General features: G+C 46.1%; 1 protein-coding gene across 4 annotated transcripts in view; it reads left to right on the top strand.

Annotated features, from left to right (window-relative positions):
- The first annotated feature begins 11862 nt into the window (after positions 1 to 11862).
- The window catches only part of EPAS1 (endothelial PAS domain protein 1), a 136955-nt gene continuing 125304 nt past the window's right edge, over positions 11863 to 23513 (top strand). For 2 of the 4 annotated variants that reach the window (XR_014509402.1, XM_083432997.1), the window contains exon 1: positions 11863 to 12747. Coding sequence is in view for 2 of the 4 variants with exons in the window: in XM_083432997.1 (XP_083289123.1) it covers positions 12431 to 12747 (317 nt within the window). In the remaining 2 variants the exon portion in view is untranslated. The remainder of the gene's footprint in view (positions 12748 to 23513) is intronic. The other 2 variants (XR_014509403.1, XM_083432998.1) reach the window with 1 other exon arrangement.

The raw sequence follows: 23513 nt of genomic DNA, 5'->3' as shown, positions 1-23513 counted from the left end.
CCAGGGTGGCTGGGGCAACCCTAACAGATTGGAGGGGTACTGCTACTACTACTACTAATATTCTGATAACTCGGTTCAGTGTAACTACAGTAGATTTCACCAGTCAACCCTCTGTAAAAAAAAAAAAAAAAGGCAGCTGTAAAAATGACACGACAGCAATTTTTTGGGTCAGTTTCCTCCACATATATACATTTGTTTTAATGACACGCACATCCAAACTACTTCTGCAAAACTCTGACCAAGAAACATAAAAATCACATTATTCTTCATCTTGTCATCTGCAGCCACAAGGTCATAAGTCACACGGTCTCCGATATTTCTTGTCAGAATTTCTTGAGTCCTGTGATTATGTAAGAACCCGAGATTGCATCCTCAGGGGTGTGCGGGGGAACTTTGAAAAACAAAGCTCTCAGGGGCTGTGAAGAGAGACTGCAATCCTCTGCTTCTGAGTAGATGTGTAAAAGATTGCAATGTGTGAAACCAGAAAACTTTTTTTATTTGCAGATCTCTGGCTGTTTTTAAAAACAATAATCCGAATGAGTGGTCTGGGTTGTTGTTGTTTTTTAAGGTGCATGCTGATTCAGAGTGTATGGCCGCTGTGTAATCTGCTACTGATAGTTGTGCAAGAAGGAGGTGCATTTCATACCCCATCCTTTCTGTGGTCTGCCTTTCATTTTTTCCCCTTCTGATTTCCTGATTTCAGCTGCACAGGTTTGCCTTTGAGAGCAGCAGTTCACACACAGGCACACAGGAAGTCAGCACAGGCTCACCAGGTGGGACCCTAGTGTGGCAGGTAAGGGGGCTTTTAACCCTTTGCCCCTCAATGTGGTCCTGATCAATGTGGCCACACGCATCTGCAACACCTTTCATTTGCATTGCATAAAAGAGGTCTGGTTTGTTTCAAGGGTTAAAATCCATCCTTTCACATCCCCACCTGGATCAAGCCCCCTGCAGGCTGGCAATTTTTTTGCAGTTAAGGCCACAAAAAGGCCAAGTGTGTAAAAGAGGTGCACGTTTTTGACAGGGACCGTGCAGAGGAGGAATGGTGGGGGCCTAGTTAAGGGTTTTCAGTAACTGGTTTCTCAGGATGCTTCAATAGGTCTCGGGCTGCTGCTCAGCGACAGAACACCTGCCCTGCCTGCAGAAGGTCCCAGGTTCAATCCCTGGAATCTGCAGGTGGGACTAGAAATGCCTCCTGCCTGGAAACCTGGAGAGCCACTGTCAGCCAGTCCAGATCAGTGGTTTTCTCCTGGTGTGGCAGGAGAGGACGGCAAGTGTAGCAGGAAGACTCAAGGGCAATCAAAGAAACATTTAAACATTTCATTATACAGCGGTACCTCAGGTTACATACGCTTCAGGTTACAGACTCCACTAACTCAGAAATCGTACCTCGGGTTAAGAACTTTGCTTCAGGATGAGAACAGAAATCACGCGGCGACCGCAGGAGGCCCCATTAGCTAAGTTGGTACCTCAGGTTAAGAACAGTTTCAGGTTAAGAACGGACCTCCAGAATGAATTAAGTACTTAACCTGAGGTACCACTGTAGTATTGTATAATATAGTATAGTATCAACATACTGTAGTATTGTATAATATAGTATAGTATCAATACTAGTATAGTATCTATAGTATAGAGCCAGTGTGGCATAGTGGTTAAGAGCAGTGGACTCGTAATCTGGTGAACCGGGTTCGCATCTCCGCTCCTCCACATGCAGCTGCTGGGTGACCTTGGGCTAGTCACACTTCTCTGAAGTCTCTCAGCCCCACTCACCTCACAGAGTGTTTGTTGTGGGAGAGGAAGGGAAAGGAGAATGTTAGCCGCTTTGAGACTCCTTCGGGTAGTGATAAAGCGGGATATCAAATCCAAACTCTTCTTCTTAAAAATTGGATATACAACCAGAAACAGTCTCCATGCTTCTGTTCAAGACCACTGGCTATTCTACAGTTCTCCGTGACATATTGTTGTGAACAGGGACTTTCAACACTGACAAAGAGGAAAGATCAGAAAAGAGAAAGGCTTCTTTGTTTTGGTGAGATGAGAGCCCGATGTAAATTAGATTACTCGGCAAAAGCAAACTCACACTTCTCACTGAGCTTGTATACGTCGAGTACATATGTCAGAGGCTCGTTTAGAATTATATTTTGGGAATAATTCATGTTCTTATGTCGCCATTTCTGGATGTTCCATGATCATATTGTAAAGCAGTTGTGCTGTATGTTATAAATCACGCACTGCTAAGCGTTACTTCTTTTTGTTTTCTAACCTATTTCTTATCATAAAAAAATCTGGTGCGGCACAAGCAAATTTTGATTCTGAAGGTGTGGCCCGGAGGAAAAAGTTTGAGAACTACTGGTACAGACGATTCTGAGCAAGATGGGCAAATTAGTCAAACTTGCCACAAGTCCATTTGCTATGTTGCCATGAGCAAGGATATTCTCATATATACTCCCCTTTGAGCTCAGATATCCCTCCTTTTGTAGCTAGCCACAAGAATCCTGGGCACTCGTACTTTCTCAGATAGCAGTCAACAAATAGGGCTAAATTCAAGCCTGCCTACTCCAGTAAAAACAGGTTAGGAATTGCAGCCCAGAACACAACATGTTTTCTCGCACACTGTTGTCAAGGAGAGAGAACAGACCACATTTTAGTAATATTTGCATTGTTTCAACATGGGTCTCTTCCCAGTTGGCGGCGACTGCCACTATTTTAGCACTTGCTACAGCGTGTGGCAATTTATTGCTGCTCCTCATGTAACAACGGGGTACAGCTATATTTGCTGCTGGGGAGAGAGTGTTACTTTGGGGGGGGGTCAGTTTGATAAAATAATGTCCTGCAGATGTAGGTCTGAGTGGACACAAAGGGGATTAAACTGGGGAAAGGAGTGCAAAAATAAAATAAAAAATAAAAGACTTCTGCCATATGACCTGATTTGCCCAGACATTATAGCGATTTCCGACTGCCGTATTCTGGCTATGTCCGGGAAATTCAGGGACTGGACTAAGGAGGAATGGTGGAAGTATTGATTTACAACAGTGGTTTGCAAAAGGGCATAGTCCAGAGAGGGAAAGCTGGGAAATACTGGGTGAGGAATAGCTAGAAGACGAAATGTCAAAAGAGAAACAGCTGGCAGATTCAGTGTCCTTGGACAGCACTTCTGACACACACCCCTTTTACTGTCTAAGACAGTAACAAGCTCAGATTACCCGACATAGGAGTGATGTAAATTAATGGGGACAGAGGGGGTAAACCTTTACTGGGAGCAACACCATTTTTTAAAGAGAGAGGTGCATTCCTTTGTCTCTGGCTGTGATTATTAAAGAACTTATCTGGCAACAACACTTCTTTTGTTTGATCTGCTTATTTACTGCCACCGGGAGAGGGATCCGATTCCCCAAAGCCTGACAGGGTCTGTACACTAGAGGAAGAGTGGTGACGTTCAGAGCTGGGGGGCAAATGCCAGGTCTTTCTGTCTGGCCTTTGGACCACTCCCCAAGCCACACTCCTCACTCGCATTGCTTCACCCTCCAAGCGCTTTTGCCTGGCTGGACTGTGTGCTTGAACTCTGGCAGAGGGGCAGATCCACGCCAGACATTGAAAACACAACTGCTGCCCATTGAAAGCACGTGACTTTCCCCAAAGAATCATGGGAGCTGTCATTTCCTCCTAACAGAGATGCAAGCCCCAGTTCCCAGGGTTGTTTGGGGGAAGCCATGGGCTTTGACTACGCATTTGGGTGTGCTTCAAACGTCTGGTGTGGCTCTGCTCAAGCATTTCTGGCTTGTGAGTATGGAGAATAGAGCGGGTTTCGGAAGCTAGCCTACTACACAAAGTTAACATTTCCATCCATTGCTCCACCCACTTTGACTCCAGGCCCCGCCCACTACTGTGGCCCTCAGGTGGTTGCTCAGAAAGGAATGCGGCCCTCAGGATGAAAAAGGGTTTCCCAACCATCACCAGAGTGCAGTGACACAGTGAAGTATTTTTAGACCCTGAGTTTAGAGGGCCATGTGTATTACCTCTGTTGTGAAGCACACGGTTAATGTTTCTCTGCTTCCTTGACTTCGCCATTTCATTATTGTTTTTTACAACTACATTCCTGCTACACTAGAGCAAAACAAACAAACAAAAACCTGTTTGCTAAACCTGATTTTTTAAGAAAGAAGAAGAACCACCCCGAGCTTCTGCTGGCTTAGAAGGGAACAAGTTGCCTCAGGCGCTGTGTGAACACAGGTCTCTGTGGGCCTCAGGAGTCGTACAGTGAGGCAACCTTAGACCCTGGACTTAACAGCCTGAAGGGCATCTACAATGTGTGTTACTTCACTTACTTAAGATTGCAGTAAGCCAGCCCAGCTGCGTTTAGGGGCTGCCTTGCTCATTCTGCTGAGTTGAGCCCCGGACTTCTGCTCCAAAGTCCTAACTGGAAATGGAAAGTGGAGAGCTGGCTGTGCTATGAAACATGGTGCCAATCTGAGGTAGGAGGACTCAGTCTGGAAGCACTAGGAAGCACTGGCAGCTCATTGGTTTCCCTCCACAGAATATAACCATCAAGCACCATTATTTTGCCCTTAAAAGCCTCATGGTGTTTCGAACTCCTATACCTAAAAAACCACCTTTCTGCAAATGAACCTGCCCAGATCCTGAGATCATCATCTGAGGCCCTTTTCTGTCTGCCATGCCTGAGGAAAGTCTGGAGGGCTGCAATGAAAGAGCAGGGTCTTTTCTGCAGCAGCTCCCCATTTAGGGGATGCTGTCCCCAAGAAGATCCAACCTTGTCATCCTTTTTTGCTGCCAGGCAAAGACGTTTTTGTTCCGCCCTGCCAGGTATTTCGGCAGCACTAGCAGTAAGTTATAGTAACATTACATTTGTTTTAAATAATACTAATATGATTTTATTGTAATGTTTTCCCCTGGTTGTATTGTGAAGGGGCTCTCAGTCAACACACATCTGTGGCTCCTTGTGACAGTGACCACACCTTGGGAATGGCTTCAATTGCCTGGCTAAACCAGGTGAGAGTAGCCAATGGGTCTCAAACCCTCGGTGAGTTAGGGACTTCCTCTGCATGCAAAAACAGGCTCTGGCGGATTGAGCAGACAAGACCAATAGTGAGTCCAATGGTCAATAAGACATTTTCTGTACGTGGTATAGAGGGAAGAGAGGAAAAGATGAGGCTTACCTGTTGCAAAATATATTTCTGTTTTGTGCAAGCACAGCAACGGGGCATAGAGAGACACAGCATTTGATTCTTAGACTTGAGGCACTTTAAAAATACATTTCAGCATCATAAAGCATAAGAATGGTATACCTGTGTACCTTCCAAAGGTGGCCTTGCCACATACCAACCTGGGAAGGTAGCCCATCCAGGAGAAGGAAAACTCTGGTCCTAAACCTCCGCTGCCTTGTGGGACATCTTCAGGAGAAGAAAAGGCTAAGGAGTAAACACTAAAATCTGGAGCGGCGTTCCTACGGCAGTTGGGTGGTGCCTTGTACGCCTCCTTCCAGCAACTCCTGCAGCCAAACTGATGCCAAATGTATTGCTCTGCTTTCAGCAAGCAGAGATTTGGGGGGATGACTTGTTGTCTTAGCAGCCCAGGACCTCCATACACACTGCCCAGGGTTGTGCCCCAGGAAGGTCACTTTGTTGCTGCTCACACAGCAGTTTGGCTTCACCCCTGGAGGTGCACTCCATTGTCTATCGAGATGCCAACAACAACAAGGGGCTTTTTCCCATGGGAAGCAAGGTACAAATTTAATAAACCTAGCCTTTATCAAGTTAGACTCCCAACACTTTATAAACCGCAGGAATGAGACACTCTCATGTGATGCCTAACGCCTTGTCTCTTTCATTTCCTTTGTCATCTTATCTGTTTACTCGCCACCTGCAAATCTTGCACTCTCCAAGCCAGACCAGACCAGCTGAAACATGTTCCAGAGGCAAAACTTGGCCCTCTGTCCTGTTCAATGGATGTTCCTGCTACATACAGGAACAGGCTAGAAATCTGGGAGTTTTCTGGGTCAATATCTGCCATACTTATGTGCCGATACCATATGGATTTTTGACTCTAACTTGGGGGTGTCATGGTACCAGGCCAGGACTTTGGGGCTAAAGTCCAGAGCCACACTCAGGGGAATGAGCCAAACATGGCAGGGCTGGTGTACCACATTTTGAGGGGAAATAAGAATAGAATCCTAGAATTGCAGAGTTGGAAGGGACCCCCTTCGATGTAGTGTATTTGAAAGTGGGACCCTTCTGCTAAAACCATTGTCCAGAGTCTGAAATCAATTCGCTGCAGCGCTATTGCATTTGTCAGAGTACAAGTGATCTTGCTGTCTAAAGTTTGGAAAGGAAGGGGCATGAAAGCCCTCAAATGCCGAGAAAGACCTCTTGGGCTCAGCATATAGGCAGCTAGGTCTGGCCTGTCTGGATTTTAACTGTAAGCCTTTCATTTAGCCTGTCTGAAATCTTTTACTTGCCTGATTTGTGAAGTCAAGTGTTTATCCTGGAATCAGATATAGAAAAAGCCCAGATCAGTGAAGAACCTAAAGTTCAGTTAATCTAGGGAATGAGTGACCTGGTTCTTTGATCTTGCCATGTTCTTCTATCATCTGCTGGCTAAATTTGGAGGCCCTAACACACACAGAGCCTGGTTAATATTTGCAGATTACCTTTGTTTAGATTCTATTACTATGCAATTAGATTGTTGCCTTGCAGGCATGTTTGACTCTCTACGGACAGAAAAGCAGAGTATACAACCGGTAAACGTCTGCTCCGACTGTCTCTATTTAACAGGGAGAGTCCAGATTTTCGCTGCAACGGCAAATCAATGAAACTTTTATTTTTATCACTTACATAATTATGAAGCTGATGTCCATTGCGTTGGCATTACATTATTCCACCCAGTTCGTTTCAATGCAAAAGAAACACAATGGCGACAATTGTGTATCGTTTGTGGACTGAAAACAGCAGCTACGGATATTATTGGCTGGATTTATTTTCATTCTGTTCAGGGAACAAGTAAGTGATCATAACCAATTTCTGCTCCCATTTCTCTTTTCATTGGAGTTCTCTGACTTATGAGCTTATTTATGTTTCGGTTTTTAAAAACTTGTTACAAACTTTTATATTAATTGACAATGCCAACATGTATTTTATGTTGTTGTTTTGTAAGCTGCTTAGAGGTTTTATTTACAATGAAGCAGAATATAGACTTTGTCAAAAACAAACAAATAAGTTAATAAACAACAGGTCACCAGTGCTAATAACCTTTCCTCAAAGGCCCAAATAAGCCCATATGGCTGTTTGTGGAATAATGTCAATGGAGGAGGCAATAAGAACTCTACAGGAAAGGAATTCCATAATCGGGGCACTACCACCAAAAAGGCCCTGTCTTAAATCGCTGCCAAATGGGCCCTACATATTTTAGGAACCATTTTTATTCTGTGGGTGGAATGTGCTTTGCAAAAGGGGTGCATGGTCCTCCTGAAACCTCCCACAGCTACGACAGAGAAACCCTGAGATCTTTGACGCCCTAACCAGAAGTAAGATGGCACTAGGTACCGCAGGGAGTGTTTGTGTGAAGTTTTGCATGTCAATAAATGGACACAGACCTCAGACGCTCAGCAGGGGGAGGAAAGGGGAAGCACTTACACACACAAATAACAGAGCTATGTGTTGGAGATAGAGCAGCAAGCTGCAAGCTGGTGTTTTAACACTCGTTTCTTTCCAACCAAACAGGACTAGCAGGTGCCTGCTGTAGCCTTCAGCTACTTGAAGAGCAATGCCTTGCCAAAGGCACTGAAATCTCAACTAAAAATGTGGAAATCCCAAGATGGAGAACAATAATGGAAAGGGGGGGGGGGACACCTTGATTAGCAAAACCATGGGTGGTTAGCAAATTCCACCGCTCAGGAAACTGTCATGCTGGTAAAGGCCAGTGAATAGGGAGCCATTCTTTCCAGACTGGTCTGGGGGGGGAGGGAGATGTTCCCCTTCTTTCCCACACCCGCCTCACCCACATTCATAAATCATGGTCCTTTATTACTGAAGGCTCTCCTATGCTGCACTGTAGTCTAATGAAAGGGGGAGCTCCTAAGATTTTTTAAATACACTGTATGCTGCCCTGGGTGGTGGATTTAGGTTAGGCAGCTCTACTAAGATAAACTTTAAAAATACACACACACATAGTAAGAATGATGGCGGAAGGGTGTAGGATAGAATTGATCAAAAAATCAACAGGCACCACAGGGAATGCATCACAGTTGATGTTTTGCACAGGTGCAATTGTCTCTTCAGGCATTCAAAATAGAGACTTAGTGTGAAGTTCTATTGATGGATACTCCCAGGTATGTGTATATCAGACAGCAGTCTCTGTCGTATTTGACTTTTAGTGAAAGAGCAAGGAACAGGTACCTTTTCAAGATGCCCGAGACTCTTTCTTTTCCTAGCAATGGGACAGTAAGATGGTAGTATGAGGAGCTGGAAGAGATGTGAAGCTGGGGTTAAGGGAGATAACTGAAGAATAAGTAATAAAGTAATAAATAAGACTGGGAAGGACGGCAGAGAGTCATAAGCAAGGGGGAGATGGAAAACTAGTTCCCCTCAGGATATCGCAAAGCCTGCTTACTGATATTTTCCACTTTCATTTGCTACTACTAGTAGTAAATTATTTACTACACATTTACTACTACAAGTTATTAACTAACTACTGCTGGAGATGAGGCCATGTTGGTTTGTGACAGCAGAACCAACGGAGGCACGGACTAAATTGCAGCACGATCCTAACCATGCCTACTCAGAAGTCCAGCTGAATTCAATGGGGCTTCCCCCTGGGTAGGTGGGATTAGTAGGATTGCAACCTAATATAATTATTATGCCATAATCTTTCATTGGCTATAATGCACTTCATCAGATGCAACCAGTAAATAAATAGCAGCCCTATTACAGCCAGTGACTACCCCTTCATCCGAAGATCCCAGGGCGGTTCACAGCTTAAGTATTATTATGTAATATTATAGATTTGGGGGGCATAGCTCAGTGTTACGAACTGCAATGCATGCAGAAGGTTGCAGGTTCAATCCCAGGCATATCTCGGTAGGGCTGGAAGAGACCCCAGGCTTTAATCCTGGGGAGCTTCTGCCAATCCGTGTAGGCATTACTGAGCTGGATGGAGCAGTGGTCTGACTCAGTATTTCCAATGCTCCTGCCTGGTCCCCGCAGCAAGTATGATGGAATCATGGAGAGTAGGCAGTGACCTTTAGCCCTGCCAGCTGTTTCATGTCCCTGTCTAGATTGTCTGCTGTTCCAGCAGGTGACCAGGAGGAGGAGCTGTGCTATGTTGCCAGGTTTGTCCACACCCTCGATTGCCGCAGGGCAAAGGGCCAAGCAGTCCTCACTCCTGCTCTTGGCAATGACGAATGACAGCACAAGGAAACAAAGTGCAAGTGGCCATCGACACAGCTTCCCTGGCTTCGTGGAATACTGAACGCTATTTGCACAAAGGCCGTCCAACCAAAATTATTTGGCTGGTCAATCAATCAGGATGCCATTTGGTAGGCACTCTCGGCTATTTTTGTACATTGTGCATTGTTTCCATGCATGTGCATGCATGGCCTGCCAGTTTGCTGCATGCAGCAAGCTTTTTTCACAGTGTTCAGTGTTGCTCAGAGAGGCACCATTCAGAGTTCTGGACACTGCACGATGTGCAGGCTGGCTCTCAACTCCAGCCTGCCATTTGCAGGGCAGGGATTACCCGTATGTTATCCTGCCCTGCTCCAAGGAGCTCAGGGCAGCACGCAGGGCCACCTCCTTTTATCTTCAAGATCACTCTGCAACTTTAACAAGCAGTCCCTGAGTTTGCTTTTCCTTCCCTATCCCTTAGACTGCAAGCCTTGTTGTTGTTGCTGCTGTTGTTGATTTAAACTGATCAGTAAGCCGGGAACCTTTTTGGCTGCAGAGTAGGGTAGGAAGGATTTAAGTAAATAAATACTACACCTTGCGATGTAGGTTCGTTCCAGAAAAAGCGACTGGACCAAGGTCACCCGGAGAGTTTTGTGCCGGAGGTGGAATGTTATCTGCTTATTAAAGCAGGCATCTGAAAGCCTGTGAGGCACCTAGTGACGACTTAAAAGCACAGCCAACGAAGGAAAATACTAACTTTTTTTATTTTATACCACCCTTCAATCATAGTCTCATGGCACTTTATAAAAAACAACACACACAATTAAAGTGTAAGAGGGCCTTCTCTGTGGCTGCACTACATTGTGGAGACCTCCTAGGCTCTGGTTTTCCAGAGTAGATAACCTCTTATCAGCAGGTCCAGTCTGTACAATGTAGGAATTGGGCCTTTAGTGTTGCAGCACCTGCCCCTTGGAATTTCACCCCTGTTTTCTTTTCGGTGCCCATTGAACTTCTTCCCCTTGCAACAAACCTTTTCAGCCGATATATTTCCTGGTCTGCAACTGTGCTGGAATTCTTTTATACTTACTTGTTGTTTGCTGCCCTGGGCTCCGTTTGGAGGGCAGGATATAAATTTGCTGGAGCCACACCAAAATTTTAATTGACAAGAAACACCAATAGGAGGGGAAAAAAGAAACAACTCCTAGCTGTGCTTGATTTATAATGGAAAACACAACTACTTTATAATATGATCACGGGACATCTAGAAAGTATAAAACAATGCACCTACAGAAGAACATGAGTCATTCCCAAAATATAATATTGATTTTGAATCTACTTGCCACCCTTTTCTGCAAGGCCAGTGCGGCATGCCACACCCTTTGAGAACCACTGTCCTAGTCTATGGTCAATCCACGATGGCACTGGCTCTCAATGGAGAACCACTATTCACAGGGTGTGTCCAAAATTGGTACCACCAAACAGCTGTTGAAGCTCCAGGGTCTCTGGGGTGCCTATAGCCACTGACTGTTGACCAGCCACCACTGAGGTTGGGCAGCCATCCCTCCAGCGGAGGAGGCTTCCCCCACCCTCAATAAGTTTGGGTCGGCTGGGCTCTCGTTCATTAAGATCCTTGCGCCCACCGTCCTGTTCTGCCAGTAGCCACCTGCTGTCCACGGGAAGCCTGCGAGCAGGACCTCAGCACAGTCGCACTTGTAATTCCCAGCACAAGCAGAAGAAGAGGAGTTTGGATTTGATATCCTGCTTTATCACTACCTGAAGGAGTCTCAAAGCGGCTAACATTCTCCTTTCCCTTCCTTCCCCACAACAAACACTCTGTGAGGTGAGTGAGGCTGAGAGACTTCAAAGAAGTGTGACTGGCCCAAGGTCACCCAGCAGCTGCATGTGGAGGAGTGGGGAATCGAACCCAGTGCACCAGAATACGAGTCTACCGCTCTTAACCACTGGCTCCCCCTCACTGATACCCTGCCTGGGACCTTGGGGTGAAGGGCAAGTAATAAATAAAACAAATTATTAAACAAATTATTTAAAAAATTTAAAAGGTCAGGGGTGCCAACTTGAATAAAATATTGGGGGGGGGGGAGACTAGGTAAGCCTCACCCTGTATAAGTGATCACGTGATGTGGCACACGCACATCATTTGAATGTCAATACCCATTCAATTTGAATGGCAATGCCCATCAATTGGAGGGAGCGCTGGCCCCCTCAAATATTTCAGAGGGGGCTGAAGGGACCTTGGCCCCTAGGCATAGAAGCCAACTCCTAGGGGGTTGAGCTGCCTTCATCAAATATTTCAGGGGGCTCTCCCCCCACCACAAAGTTGAGGATAATTCCCAAATTTTGTGTGCGCGTGCCATGTCATGTGATCGGCGATGCGGGGCGGGGCATACCTGCTCCCTTCCCCGCCCTCGATATTTTATTCTAGTCGGCACCCCTGCCCTTGGAAGTTAATGGCAAGGGCCTGAAACCGGCCCTGGCGCGCGAGACTCGCCCTGGCAGCTTCCAGACGGCTCCCGGGAGCTGTTCCGTGTCCTGCCTCCTCCTCCCCGTGCGTCACCGAACCCTCTCAGCTCCCGGGGCAAACAGGTCCCGGGAGGCCGCCTGTGGCGATGCCCCTTTCTGGCTCTTTCTGAGTGACCGCGCGTCCCTCCGGCTCGCCCGCCCGCCCGCCGCCCTCCTTCCTCTCCACAAGTCGGGAGAAACTTGCTCGACGGGCGGGGAGGGAGGCGGGGGAGGAGGAGGAGGAGGCGGGCCCCTCGGCGTGCGCCTCGCCCGCCCATTGGCCGGCGCTCCGTCGGCCGCTCCAGCTGGAGCCGGGAGCCGTCGGCTGGCTGAGGAGCGCCTCGCGCCTGCCCCTCTCGGAGCGCCGGCCAAGGTTGCGCGTCTTAAAGGGAGCCCCGCGCGCGCAGCTGCCTCTTCACATCGATTCCCCCGGCAAGAAGGGGAGCACAGCGCCCGCCCCGCCTCGCCTCTCCCCTGAGCGGACTGTACAATCCTCGGCAGTGTCCTGAGACTGTATGGTCAGCTCAGGGGCGGCTCGGCCCCGGGATCGCAGCCTCAAAAGCAGCGCCGCCGCCGCCGCCACCGGATCCGCTGGCCACGAGGAGCGCCACCAGGGAACCTGCGCGGCCGAAAGAGGGAGCCCGCCGGCGCAGCCCAGCACGCCCCTTGCACCTCTCCAAAGGCCTCCGGGGACCTGCCCACCCACCCAAGCCAGGCCCCCTGCCTGCCTGCCTGGGTCGGGCGCGCCCACGAGGGAGCCCGTGTATCCAGACGCCGCGCAGAACAGCGGAGGCGCCGCTTCCACGATGACAGCGGAGAAGGAGAAGAAGAGGTAAGGCGAAAGGCGCCCAGGGCGCACCTGAGCAGTCGGGCGCCCCCACCTCCCCGATCCGGCGCCGATCGGGGGTGGGGGTTTCCCTTTTTAGGAAAAAGTTATTTTCTTCTCTCAGCTCCAAAGTGGCCCTTCTGCGGCTGAGGTCTCTCCCGCCGTATCAGGTCATAACAACAACAGCAACAACAACTTGTCAATATTGTATCATCATCGTCGTTCTGCTTGTTGGACGGGAAGGCCTCGGCGTTGATCTTGATATAATGGCCATATAGCTCACGAAAGGTGGCCCCTTGAATTTATTTTTGGGGTTGCACGGTGGGCTCCCACGTTGATGGGCATTGCCATTTAAATGGTGGGTGGGTGTTGCGACTTCTAAGCGATTATACGGGGTAGGGCTTACCTGGGCCCCCCAATATTTTGTTCAAGTTGGCACTGCTCTACACACACACACACACAAAACAAAACAAAAACAAAACAGCTGTGTGTGTATATTGTGTGTATATATATAGTGTATGTGTTGTGTAAATACACAACAGGGGTGCCAACTTGAATAAAATATTGGGCAAGCCCCGCCCTGCATTATCGATCACTTGACGCATCCTATGCACACCATTTGAAAAGAAATGCCTGTCAATTTTTGGGGGGCGGCCCCCTCAAATATTTTATTGGCGGGTCGAAGGGACCTCGCCCCCAGGAGCTGGCTCCTATGATACACACACACACTTGTACGATTCGCTTGTTGGCGCTTGTACACGTTTGTCTAATTTTTTTAATGTTCGGTACAATCCAGACAAAGCTGAGCAGTTTTACGTTCCTTTGTTTTGTTTTTTTAAAAAAACATGTTTCTCATGAGTTCATTAAACACGTGTTCGTCTGCCCTGAAATCTACGGGACCTCCGAGAGCTTTGCTTAGGCTGGATTGTAATACTCATACTGTAATAATATATTTTAAAACACGTTTGGTTAGGTTCCCGTCGATTTCAAAGGGCGCTTTTCGCCCCTTCTTCTTAACTCTGCCCTTGAAATCCGTGGGACATGGACGCGCTGAATTTTGGCAGGATCTCGCCCCGATGCCTTGGGAAAGACTGAAGCTATTCACTGGAATTGCGGCGCGAAAGAAATAATGTTACTTCTTCTTGGCTTTGCTCCGGGATCTGTGACGGTTTTGTTGTTCCCAGATCTGTGTACTTTTGAAGGTTCAACTTCCAGCTCTTTGGCTAGCTTCCCCCCTTCCCTCCTCTTCTTCCTTGGAATTGACGCGCTTATAGGATGCTCCCAAACTTACCCAAGGAAGCTGTTCGCCAAAGCTAAGGAACAGTCGCAGATCTGCACCTTGTGCGTGTCTGTGTGTGCCAGTGTCTTTTGGAGACAGAACTACGCTTAGGAGGCGGAAAGCGATTATCAGCCTTAAACAGAGAGGTCCGAAAACGATCTCTTCTCACGCTACTAAAATCCAACGGCTTTGGCATCCTTCTCCGCTCTTTACCTGTTGAACTACTGTAACTCTAGAACCTCCGGAACTGAGAAGGGAGCATCCGACGATCGCTCCCTCTTATCCCCATGCCCGTGGGCCTTTAGACAGCCAGTTAAAATGTAACCTGGGGTGCATAATGACAAAAATGGGACTTTAGCATGTTCTTGGTCGGTGTCCACTCTTGTCGCGCGTCTGGGAGCTATTACGCGAGAAAAGAACCGAGTCGAATCCTCTAAAAAGTAAACGGAGTGACTCCCATTCTTCGTCCCGTGGCATATTTATTTTTCTAGAGGCAGGAATAACGACAGCTTGCACTAAGGAGCCGCCGCTCCAGATGCAACACTTCACACTCCCGACTTCTTTCCCCCGAAAATATTAAATGCACAGCTGATTTTCAGCCAACTTTGACTAGGGAGAAATGCGCGGTCAGAAAACTGCAGGAGTACAGTTAGGTAATTTTAGCCCCCGGACTTAATGGTCTTACTCTTTAGGGAATCATCAGCATTACTTCACCACGGGTAGCCAACGTGGCGCCCTCCAGATGTTTTGGACAACCCCTCACCTCCCTTAACTCTTGGCCATGGTGACTGTGCGTGGGGGGTGCTGAATGGAGTTGGGAGTCTACAAAATCTGGGTCGGGGGCACCGCGTTGGCTTCCCGGGCGGTGAACCATCCTTGTTGAGTTTGGGGCTGCGTCCTGCCCCTCCTGTGGACTAGGGCCCCCTGGGCTTCTGCGTCCCCAAGTCCTTCCCTGGCGCCGCCACGGATCGCCACCACGCGCGCCTTTGCGCGTATTCCAGCTCGCTGGCAGCTTCGGTTGCATTTCGTCAATAGCGGAGTAGGATTCAAAGAAGTGTTGTTTTTTGTTTTGTTTTTTTGTGGGGCGGGGAGGGGAGAGAGATTGCGTTCACATAAACTTTTGAACTGCGCCAGTTTGCAGAGCGCTGGCTTTCCAGCACCGTCTCTCCAAAAGCTGGAGATCATGTGTGGAGTGACACCGGATTGAACTGAGCGTTCGCCGTCAGTGGCGCAAGGAAATTTCAGGGGGCGATCGGTTTGGCGGAGAGCAGCTCTCTCTCTCCCCTCGCCGAAGTTTTGAAGACCCAGCGTCTGGGATAGGCTGAAGGCAGCCGCCCAGAGACGGACCAGTGCAAGGCAGTTTAATTCGAGTGGATCCCCTTTTGGAGGCTGGTGCTGGGAAGGTCCGGCAGCTTCCCAGGAGGTTAAAGGGTGAATTCGGATTGCACAACCGCCACCTCTGCCCCTCCCGTCCCCCTGCTCCGTCCATGCCTCATCAGATCAGCTCCGCGGCTGCTTTTACGCCATCTTCCCCCATTACTAGCTTTGCCGATTGTGCAAAGGCGGAATTTTTTTAGTTCATCCTCTTTAACGCAGCCAGCCTGTGTCGACGAAGATGCTTCTCCCTTTTACTGCTGGAGGACCCTGTCTTCCTGCCACGCTTCAGCCGCATTCTCTATGCGGTTTCCCTTTCAAGACATTTTTAGCCACCATCGGAGGCGAAGTTGAAAGGGGTCGTTTCCTCTCCCTTCACCTTTCAACGCTTCAGGAATTGGCAATTTTAATACTTCAGATTTGTACCACACTTTTCTGTTTGTGCAAAATGTTTCTCATACATCCTCAGTGATCCTTACAATACACCTGTTGTTAGGCACATATTTCAGTTGAGAACATAGAACGTAGTCAGGATTTTTGTTGGGAGGGGAGCAGAACCTCTGTTAGCTTTTTTAAATAAAAAATTATTGATTTAAGGGGGCAGTTCCCTGCTCCCCCTTCGCTACGCCCATGGCTGAGAATGCAAAGTCACCTAGTGTATTCATGGCAGAGGCTGATTTGAACTGGAGGCTTCCAACTTTCCGGTTTAGTCTCTTAATGTCTGTTACACCAGAGGGTTCAACTGGGGAATGTTCAGTATATTATTTTATTCAACACAGGCGACAAAGGTGCGGTGTGTTAATGCGCCATGCGACATCCAGCCTTGGTTCACATTGAATTTAGTGGATCTTACTCCTAAGTAATCATAGTTTGATATAATGTGTCTTCATTTTAATTATTAGGAATTCCAGGGTGCAAAGCACTTTGAAGCCTGATGGTTTTATCGGGGAAGTTATCTATGCACATGAAGTGCTACATTATGTGTTTAAGTTACCCCCTGGTTCCAATCCCTGAAAATATAAATTTGGGGTACAGCAAAAATCAACTCAAACTTAGTATGTTTCACTGACTTCGACTGGATTTAAAAGTGTTTAACACTGGGTGGATCATGTCCAGGTTTTGCTGAAAGGATTAAACTCGGAGCACGGGTAGTTTGTTGTCTTAAAAAATATATGTTTCCATATTTGCAACCTAGAATTTCACATTTTATATGTGCTTCTCTTGTATGGTCTGTTATCTAAGACCTTCAAAGAGGGTTAAGTTTGTATCTTTTTTTTTAATTGGGCGGACTTCTGTTGGTAGAAACTTCCAATTTGCCATATGAGATGCATAGTGACTCCGAACCAGCACAGTCGGTAGAGCATGAGACTCTTAATCTCAGGGTTGTGAGTTCGAGACCCACATTGGGCAAAAGATTCCTGCATTGCAGGGGCTTGATCCTTGTGGTCCCTTCCAAGGCTACAGATCTATAATTATAACTGAGCAGTCGTCATTCCATTCTCTTTTATTATAGTCAAGAAATGTGTGCATGGAAGAAAAGGGGCCACAGTTTGTGTAGAGCTCTGGGTACACACTAAAGCTTTGCGTTTTCTTGTGTGCCCATTGGCACCTTTTAGAAACTTGGTAGCTTTTCATCGAGGGTGTGTGTATGTGGGAAGGAAATATAGGTATGTGGGAAGATTCCCAGAGCAAACCTGCAATCAATCCCCTTTTGGCCTGTATAAGATCTTCGCATTGTTGGTGTAGCTCTATCTGTTGTTTTGGAAGGGCAGAGCAGATAGCTTCAAATGAGCAAGGATACGTAATGTAAAGCTCATGTTCCTTTCGGTTCTCCTTTGAAATATTTCCTATTGATTGAATATTTAACCCCTGTTGCCTTTGGGTGCATGGTAGGATATATGTAAAACTTTTCTCCCCTGATCTGTGCCAACTCAGATTTCGTGAACAATAAAGTTCTTGAATGTCCACGGCGTTCAGCTGTCCGCTCTTGTGGTGTGCTTACATATTACATTTGTTTGCTGCATTCATTAAAAGTGTGCCAGGGAGGAAAAACGAATCACTGATGACCAGCATGGTGAAAAGCTCTCATTTAACAACCTAACAGCTAAGCTGATATAGTCAAAGCAAGGGTGTGTTAACCAGTGCTTTCTCTTCAAAAAGAGCAAGAAAAGGAATAAATCATATTCCCAGAAGGATTTTTGCAGTGGTTATTGAAGAAAAGGTGTATGAATAATGTTTGTGGGGACAGAGCTGTAGCGAGGTGGGCCCCTGCCAGGGGCGCAGGCGATGCCCCCCCCCCCCCGGCAAAATCGGCTAATAGTATGTCCATAAATATAAAAATTGATTATTGCCTCGTAAGAAATGGTTTCAGATAGAGGGTGAATTGAATGGGTGGAAGGGGGCGGGGTTGGCGGAGAGGCAGAAAGAAGAGCTAATTTGTCCATGGCTAGGGGGCGCAATCTGGACGGTTCTGCCAGGGGTGTAAGATCACCTAGCTACAGCTCTGTGTGGGGAAATAATCTGTGGAATATAACTCAAAAACAGGGATCACTTCAGGCTCTGGATAACACACCCACTCCAATAGTTGTAGCTGGAATATGAACAACTGTTCTTAGAACAATTTAATATGCTTGCATTAAATTTGAGTGCGTCATATCCTGTTCTTTTAAATTATGACTTAACTGGGGTCTATAGGACTCCTGTATCAGGTTAGCAAAGTTCTTCTTATTCTTTTAGAATTTTACAATGTCATAATAAACACAGAAGGAAAGGCACACACTGTAGCTTTAGGCTGCCAGATCAAAATTCCGAAAAGTTAAAGGCTAAATTGTGCAATAGCAGAAGAAGTTAGTAGATGTCTTGCAGGCGGCGCGGGGCTGCTGTATCTGTTCTGGGGCTTACTTGGAAGCTAGAAAGCCTGTTATTTGCTTTGGTGTTGTATAATAAAGTATTCTACTATGTAGATTGTCTAGTACTGAAAGGCAAATGAAAACTTAAGGCTGACTGTGTAATCATCATATATTTAAAGCACCTTTTAAATGCATGGCTTTCCCCACAAAGTATTCTAGGAACTGTAGTTTAAGGGTGCTGGGAACTATATCTCTCTGAGGGAGTAAACTACAGTTCCCATGATTCTTGGGCGGAAAACAATGTGCTCTAAATGTGTTTTTCATGTGTAGCGTGCACATAGCCTGTGTCTGCAATCCTTTATATTGGGTATGGGACTTCCCCCTCCCCATCAAAGGCCACATTCACTGACAGCCAACCCTTTGAGGGCCTCATGCCAAAGGTGGATGTGGCCAACTCAAATGCGGGCATGAGCAAGATGGCGACACACCCCACTTTGCCACTTCGTATACGTGGTTACACACACCACACATCCCTGAACTACATACAAAACACAAACCTCCATACACAAACCGTTCTCGCCCTCTTTGCTGGTGCTCAGTTGTGTCATGGGAGCAGTGGAGGTACAGGGAGCGAGGGGGATGGCAGTGCCGGGAGTGGATGTTTAAAATTCTGCTCACCAATAATTTCACCCTTCTCACCTTCGTCTGTGCTGCCGATACAGCAAACTGGGAATCCCACTGAGCGCAAACATTATTTTTTTTTGTTCCAGATTTATAAGCCACCCTTCCTCTCCCAAGTGAACCTGTGGTGGTTAACAACTACAAGGTTACATGAATTGCAATATTCAGAGCAACATTAGAATGTGCTGCAGATAGTAATTCAACACAGGAGAACAAACAAAAGACAAACAAACCCAGAAACCCCCAACCTTTGTAAATCTATCAGCCAAATGTCTGAATAAATAAAGAAATAAATGCCTCACAAGTTTCCTGAACGCAAGGGAGAAGGGTGGCTCTGCTTGATTTCCCTTGTGAAGGAGTTCCACAGCACCATGCATACAATTCTCGGTGTTGCCGGTTGCAATGTCCCAGACTAATATGTCCAGATGTCCAGATCTTGTTGGGACAGACTTCCTGTTTTCTTTTGAGGCACAGTGTTCCGAGAACATTTTTAGCTCAAATTCTCGAAAGGTCTCGGTTTTTCGCTCAGTTAGGGTTCTCATGCGCTCCAGAAGCAATTAACCGTTTTGTCGTTTCTGTTGCTGGCGGAGTTTGCAAGGCCAAGTAGCTCTTCTGGTTTTGTCTACTCGGAGCAAACATTTAATTTGCAACACGTAGCGTTGCAGATTTTGGCTGGAGTGTTTTTGCCTTTTCTTCCCCAAAGAATGTAAACAGCACTCTTCTGTACGCCATGAAAACGTTCATTTGGAAAACAAGCTGTCGGGAATGAGTGTTTGTGTTAGTTAAATGGAATATAAGGTTCTGCAGCAGTGAGTCAGATTCTGCTGTCACAGCAATGACATCTGCTTCTTTTGGCGATCCTAAAGCTTGCACTGAAATCCTGTGCATCTCTGAGCAGAAGCTCAAACTGAGTTCAGTGGGACTTGCTGCTAAGTACATATGCATAGGATTGCAGCTTCAGCTGTATTTATTTTGAATTTATTGATATATATGTGCAGTGCTTTTTGGGGGGTGTACATGGGGGTACGCATACCCCTACACATTTTGTGAATCTAAGTTTGGCCTCATTGAGGGGCAGCATTTCAATGAGTAGGAAAATGAGAGTACCCCTAAATATATATATTTTTAGGGGGGGGGGGAAAGCACTGTATATGCCACGAACTGTTACAGAAAATAGTATTGTATGTACTTAGGAGAGGTGTGGCAGGGCTGAAGCAACTTCCCTATGGAGAAAAGTTTCAGCTCTTGGGGCTTTTTAGTTCAGAGAGAAGATGTGTAAAATGTGACGTGATAGAAGTTAAAAAAAAAAAAATGCCCAGCATGGAGTAAGTGACGAGAGAAAAGCTTTTCTTCCTTTCTCATAACACTAGAAATCATGGACACCCAGAAAAGTGGAGTGTTGGAAGATTCAGGGCAGAGAAAAGAAAGTATTCATGCACTACATAGAAGAAGAGTTTGGATTTGATATCCCGCTTTATCACTACCCGAAGGAGTCTCAAAGCGGCTAACATTCTCCTTTCCCTTCCTCCCCCACAACAAAAACTCTGTGAGGTGAGTGGGGCTGAGAGACTTCAGAGAAGTGTGACTGGCCCAAGGTCACCCAGCAGCTGCATGTGGAGGAGCGGAGAAGTGAACCCAGTTCCCCAGATTACGAGTCTACCGCTCTTAACCACTACACCACACTGGCTCTCTACATAGTTAAAACCAGTACTTTTTTCTGGAAAAGAAAGTGGAGGAACTCACCACAAAGTTTGTTTGCTGCAGGCCCAGTTGCAGTGCCACCCACCCAACCCCGGGCAGCGGCTAAATGTAAGTTGTGATTAATAAACTCAAACAGACAACAATCTGGATTAGAAATGGCCACAACTTTATTGATTACAGTATAGATATAGGTGGATTTTTGGCTCAGGCATCCGTTCCAGCCCCTGCAGGCCAAAATAATAATAATGATAATAATTTAATATTTAGACGGCAAGGGAACTCAGTCCCCTCATTTCCTGCTCAACACACACACACACACACACACACACACACACACACACCGGTTAAAACTGTGGATTCTGCTCCTGCAAGAGGTAGTGGCAACCATGGCCATAAACTTGGATGGTTTTAAAAGAGGATTAGACAAATTCATGGAGGATAAGGCTGTTCAGTGGCTACTAGCCGAAACGGCTCTGTTCTGCTTCTACTGTTGGAAAAAGCATGCCTTCAAAAACACCAGTTGTTGTAAATCACAGGAGGGGAGATCAAAGGATCCTGGACAATATGAACCGTCCAGCAGGGCTCCATTTATGTTCTTGCAATTAGGGTCATTTCTCTGGCACAAACTTATCCATGCCCTTAGCAGCTTCCCATCCAGATTTGGGCAAAGGAGCAGACAACAACAAGGGGTGGGGAAGGAAGACGGAGGAGGCAAAGGGCAGAATGTATACACATTGAGTTACATGCCTTTAACTAGGGTTGCCATATTTCCAAAAGTGAAAATCGGAACAGAAAAGTTGTTTTTTAAAAAGCTATTTTTAAGAGGAGTTGACAAAAAAAGACACTGCTGACATGTGTTGCCATACGTCTGGATTTTCCTGGACATTTCAGCGATTTCTGCCCGGACACTATTTCTGATGGTCAATTGCTGGCTGTGTCTGGGAGATTCAGGGCATAAACACAGGGGTGGATAACCAGATGTTGTCAGACTCCAAACTACAATCAGCCCTAGTGAGCATCACAAGGCCTCAGGGATTACTTATGTTCTGTTTATCTATTATACAGGTATTACTATAGCACCATGTCATAAACTGTCAGGGCTGTTTATAATAATAAAAAAATACAAAATGCTATTTAAAAAGTACAAATAAAAATGCAGATAATCTTTAAGGTTGAGTGGCTAATCAATATAAAAACTAAACAGCTACAAAGCTGCTACTGCTGAATTAGATTGTTTTGTAGTGTTGTCCTTCTATATACTGGATATCCTGTATAGCAATCTTCACTAGCCTGGTGCGCTCTTGATGTTAGAGTTAGAGCTGGACTACATCTCCAGTGGTCCTGATGGGAGTTGTATTCCAAAGCATTTGCAGGGCACTAGGTTGGTAAAGGCTGCTCTAGAATTTTAAATGTACCTGTTGAACAAATTTATGTTTTATTTATTTTTTACGTTAACCTATCTGACCAAACTGCGGGTGGCAGTGGAAGACAGGAGTGCCTGGCGTGCTCTGGTCCATGGGGTCACGAAGAGTCAGACACAACTAAATGACCAAACAACAACAAAATCTGGGATTTCTGTATAAAGAGTGCTGTATAAGCTGAACAAATAATTAAAGTAAGGGGTTGGAAGCTGTTCAGCTGAGGGCGGAGGATATTTATTCATAGCGAAAATTCATAAGGGTGTTGATTGCTCTCTGCTGTAGGATCTCCATGTTTTCACTCTGCCCAAATATAACATTGCTAGCGTTAGTCTTAGCCCAAAGAAGTCCCATTGTGGGCCTGCTCGGATGCTCATTCTACCCAGAATGAGACTGGTGTTCCTGTGAAGTCAGCAATATTATCAGTGAAACAATAATAGTGCATTACTAGTGGATTTATACTCTACTGTACCGCCCTCAAATTGTTACACTTTATTAGGTGTTCTGCAATGCTGCCCTAATGTTTTTGTATTACTGCTGTGTAGAAGGGCACTTCCGTGCTGTAGCCTTCTGAAATATGAGATGCCCCCATCAGTATCGGCATTCTGCCAGCTCCTGAAGACACACCTGTTTGGGAAAACACACTGAACTTATGATTTTGTTGTTTTAACTGCTTTTTTTAATAAAAAAACCTGTTTTGATGGTTTCACTTTTTAATTACAGTGGTACCTCGGGTTACAGATGCTTCAGGTTACAGACTCCGCTAACTCAGTAATAGTACTTCGGATTAAGAACTTTGCTTCAGGATGAGAACAGAAATCGTGCAGTGGCGACGGCAGGAGGCCCCATTAACTAGAGTGGTACCTCAGGTTAAGAACAGTTTCAGGTTAAGAACGGACCTCTGGAACAAATTAAGTTCTTAACCCAAGGTACCACTGTAACTGTTTAATGGTATATTTTAATTAAGGTGTTTCAATGCTCCAATGGTCTTGTTATTGTGTATTTTAATAAGATAATGATTTTATAGTTGTAAACCACTTAGAAGTCATTTTGGCTCCAAAGCAGTGTATAAAAGAACAAGAAGAAGACGATGCAACAGAAGTGGAACTAAACCCACCCACCTCTGGGTCATTGGTGGTATGAAAATTCATCAAATTTTAGCAGGAAGATACAGGCCAGGCATTGATTGGAAATGAAGCAGAATGATTTGCCCTAAAGCAATCTAATTCAGCAGTAACAGCTTTGTAGCTGGTTAATTTTTATATTGATTAGCCACTCAACCTTAAAGATTATCTGCATTTTTATTTGTACAAAGAGACCATCTTGGCTCTGAGTCCCGGATGACCTGCTCTCTCTGCCTTTCAGGGTTTTTCCCACTTGGCCTGGCAAGGTGGGGCTCTGGAAAGCATACAATAAAATTGGTTTAAAGCGCTGAGATTAGTTTGTTTTAAGTCTGTAGAAATTAGGATG

The sequence above is a fragment of the Podarcis tiliguerta genome, assembly GCF_965153285.1.
Source record: "Podarcis tiliguerta genome assembly, chromosome: 3".
NCBI lineage: Eukaryota > Metazoa > Chordata > Lepidosauria > Squamata > Lacertidae > Podarcis > Podarcis tiliguerta.
Note: the sequence above shows the minus strand (reverse complement) of the source record. Positions and strands in the feature narration are given on the sequence as shown.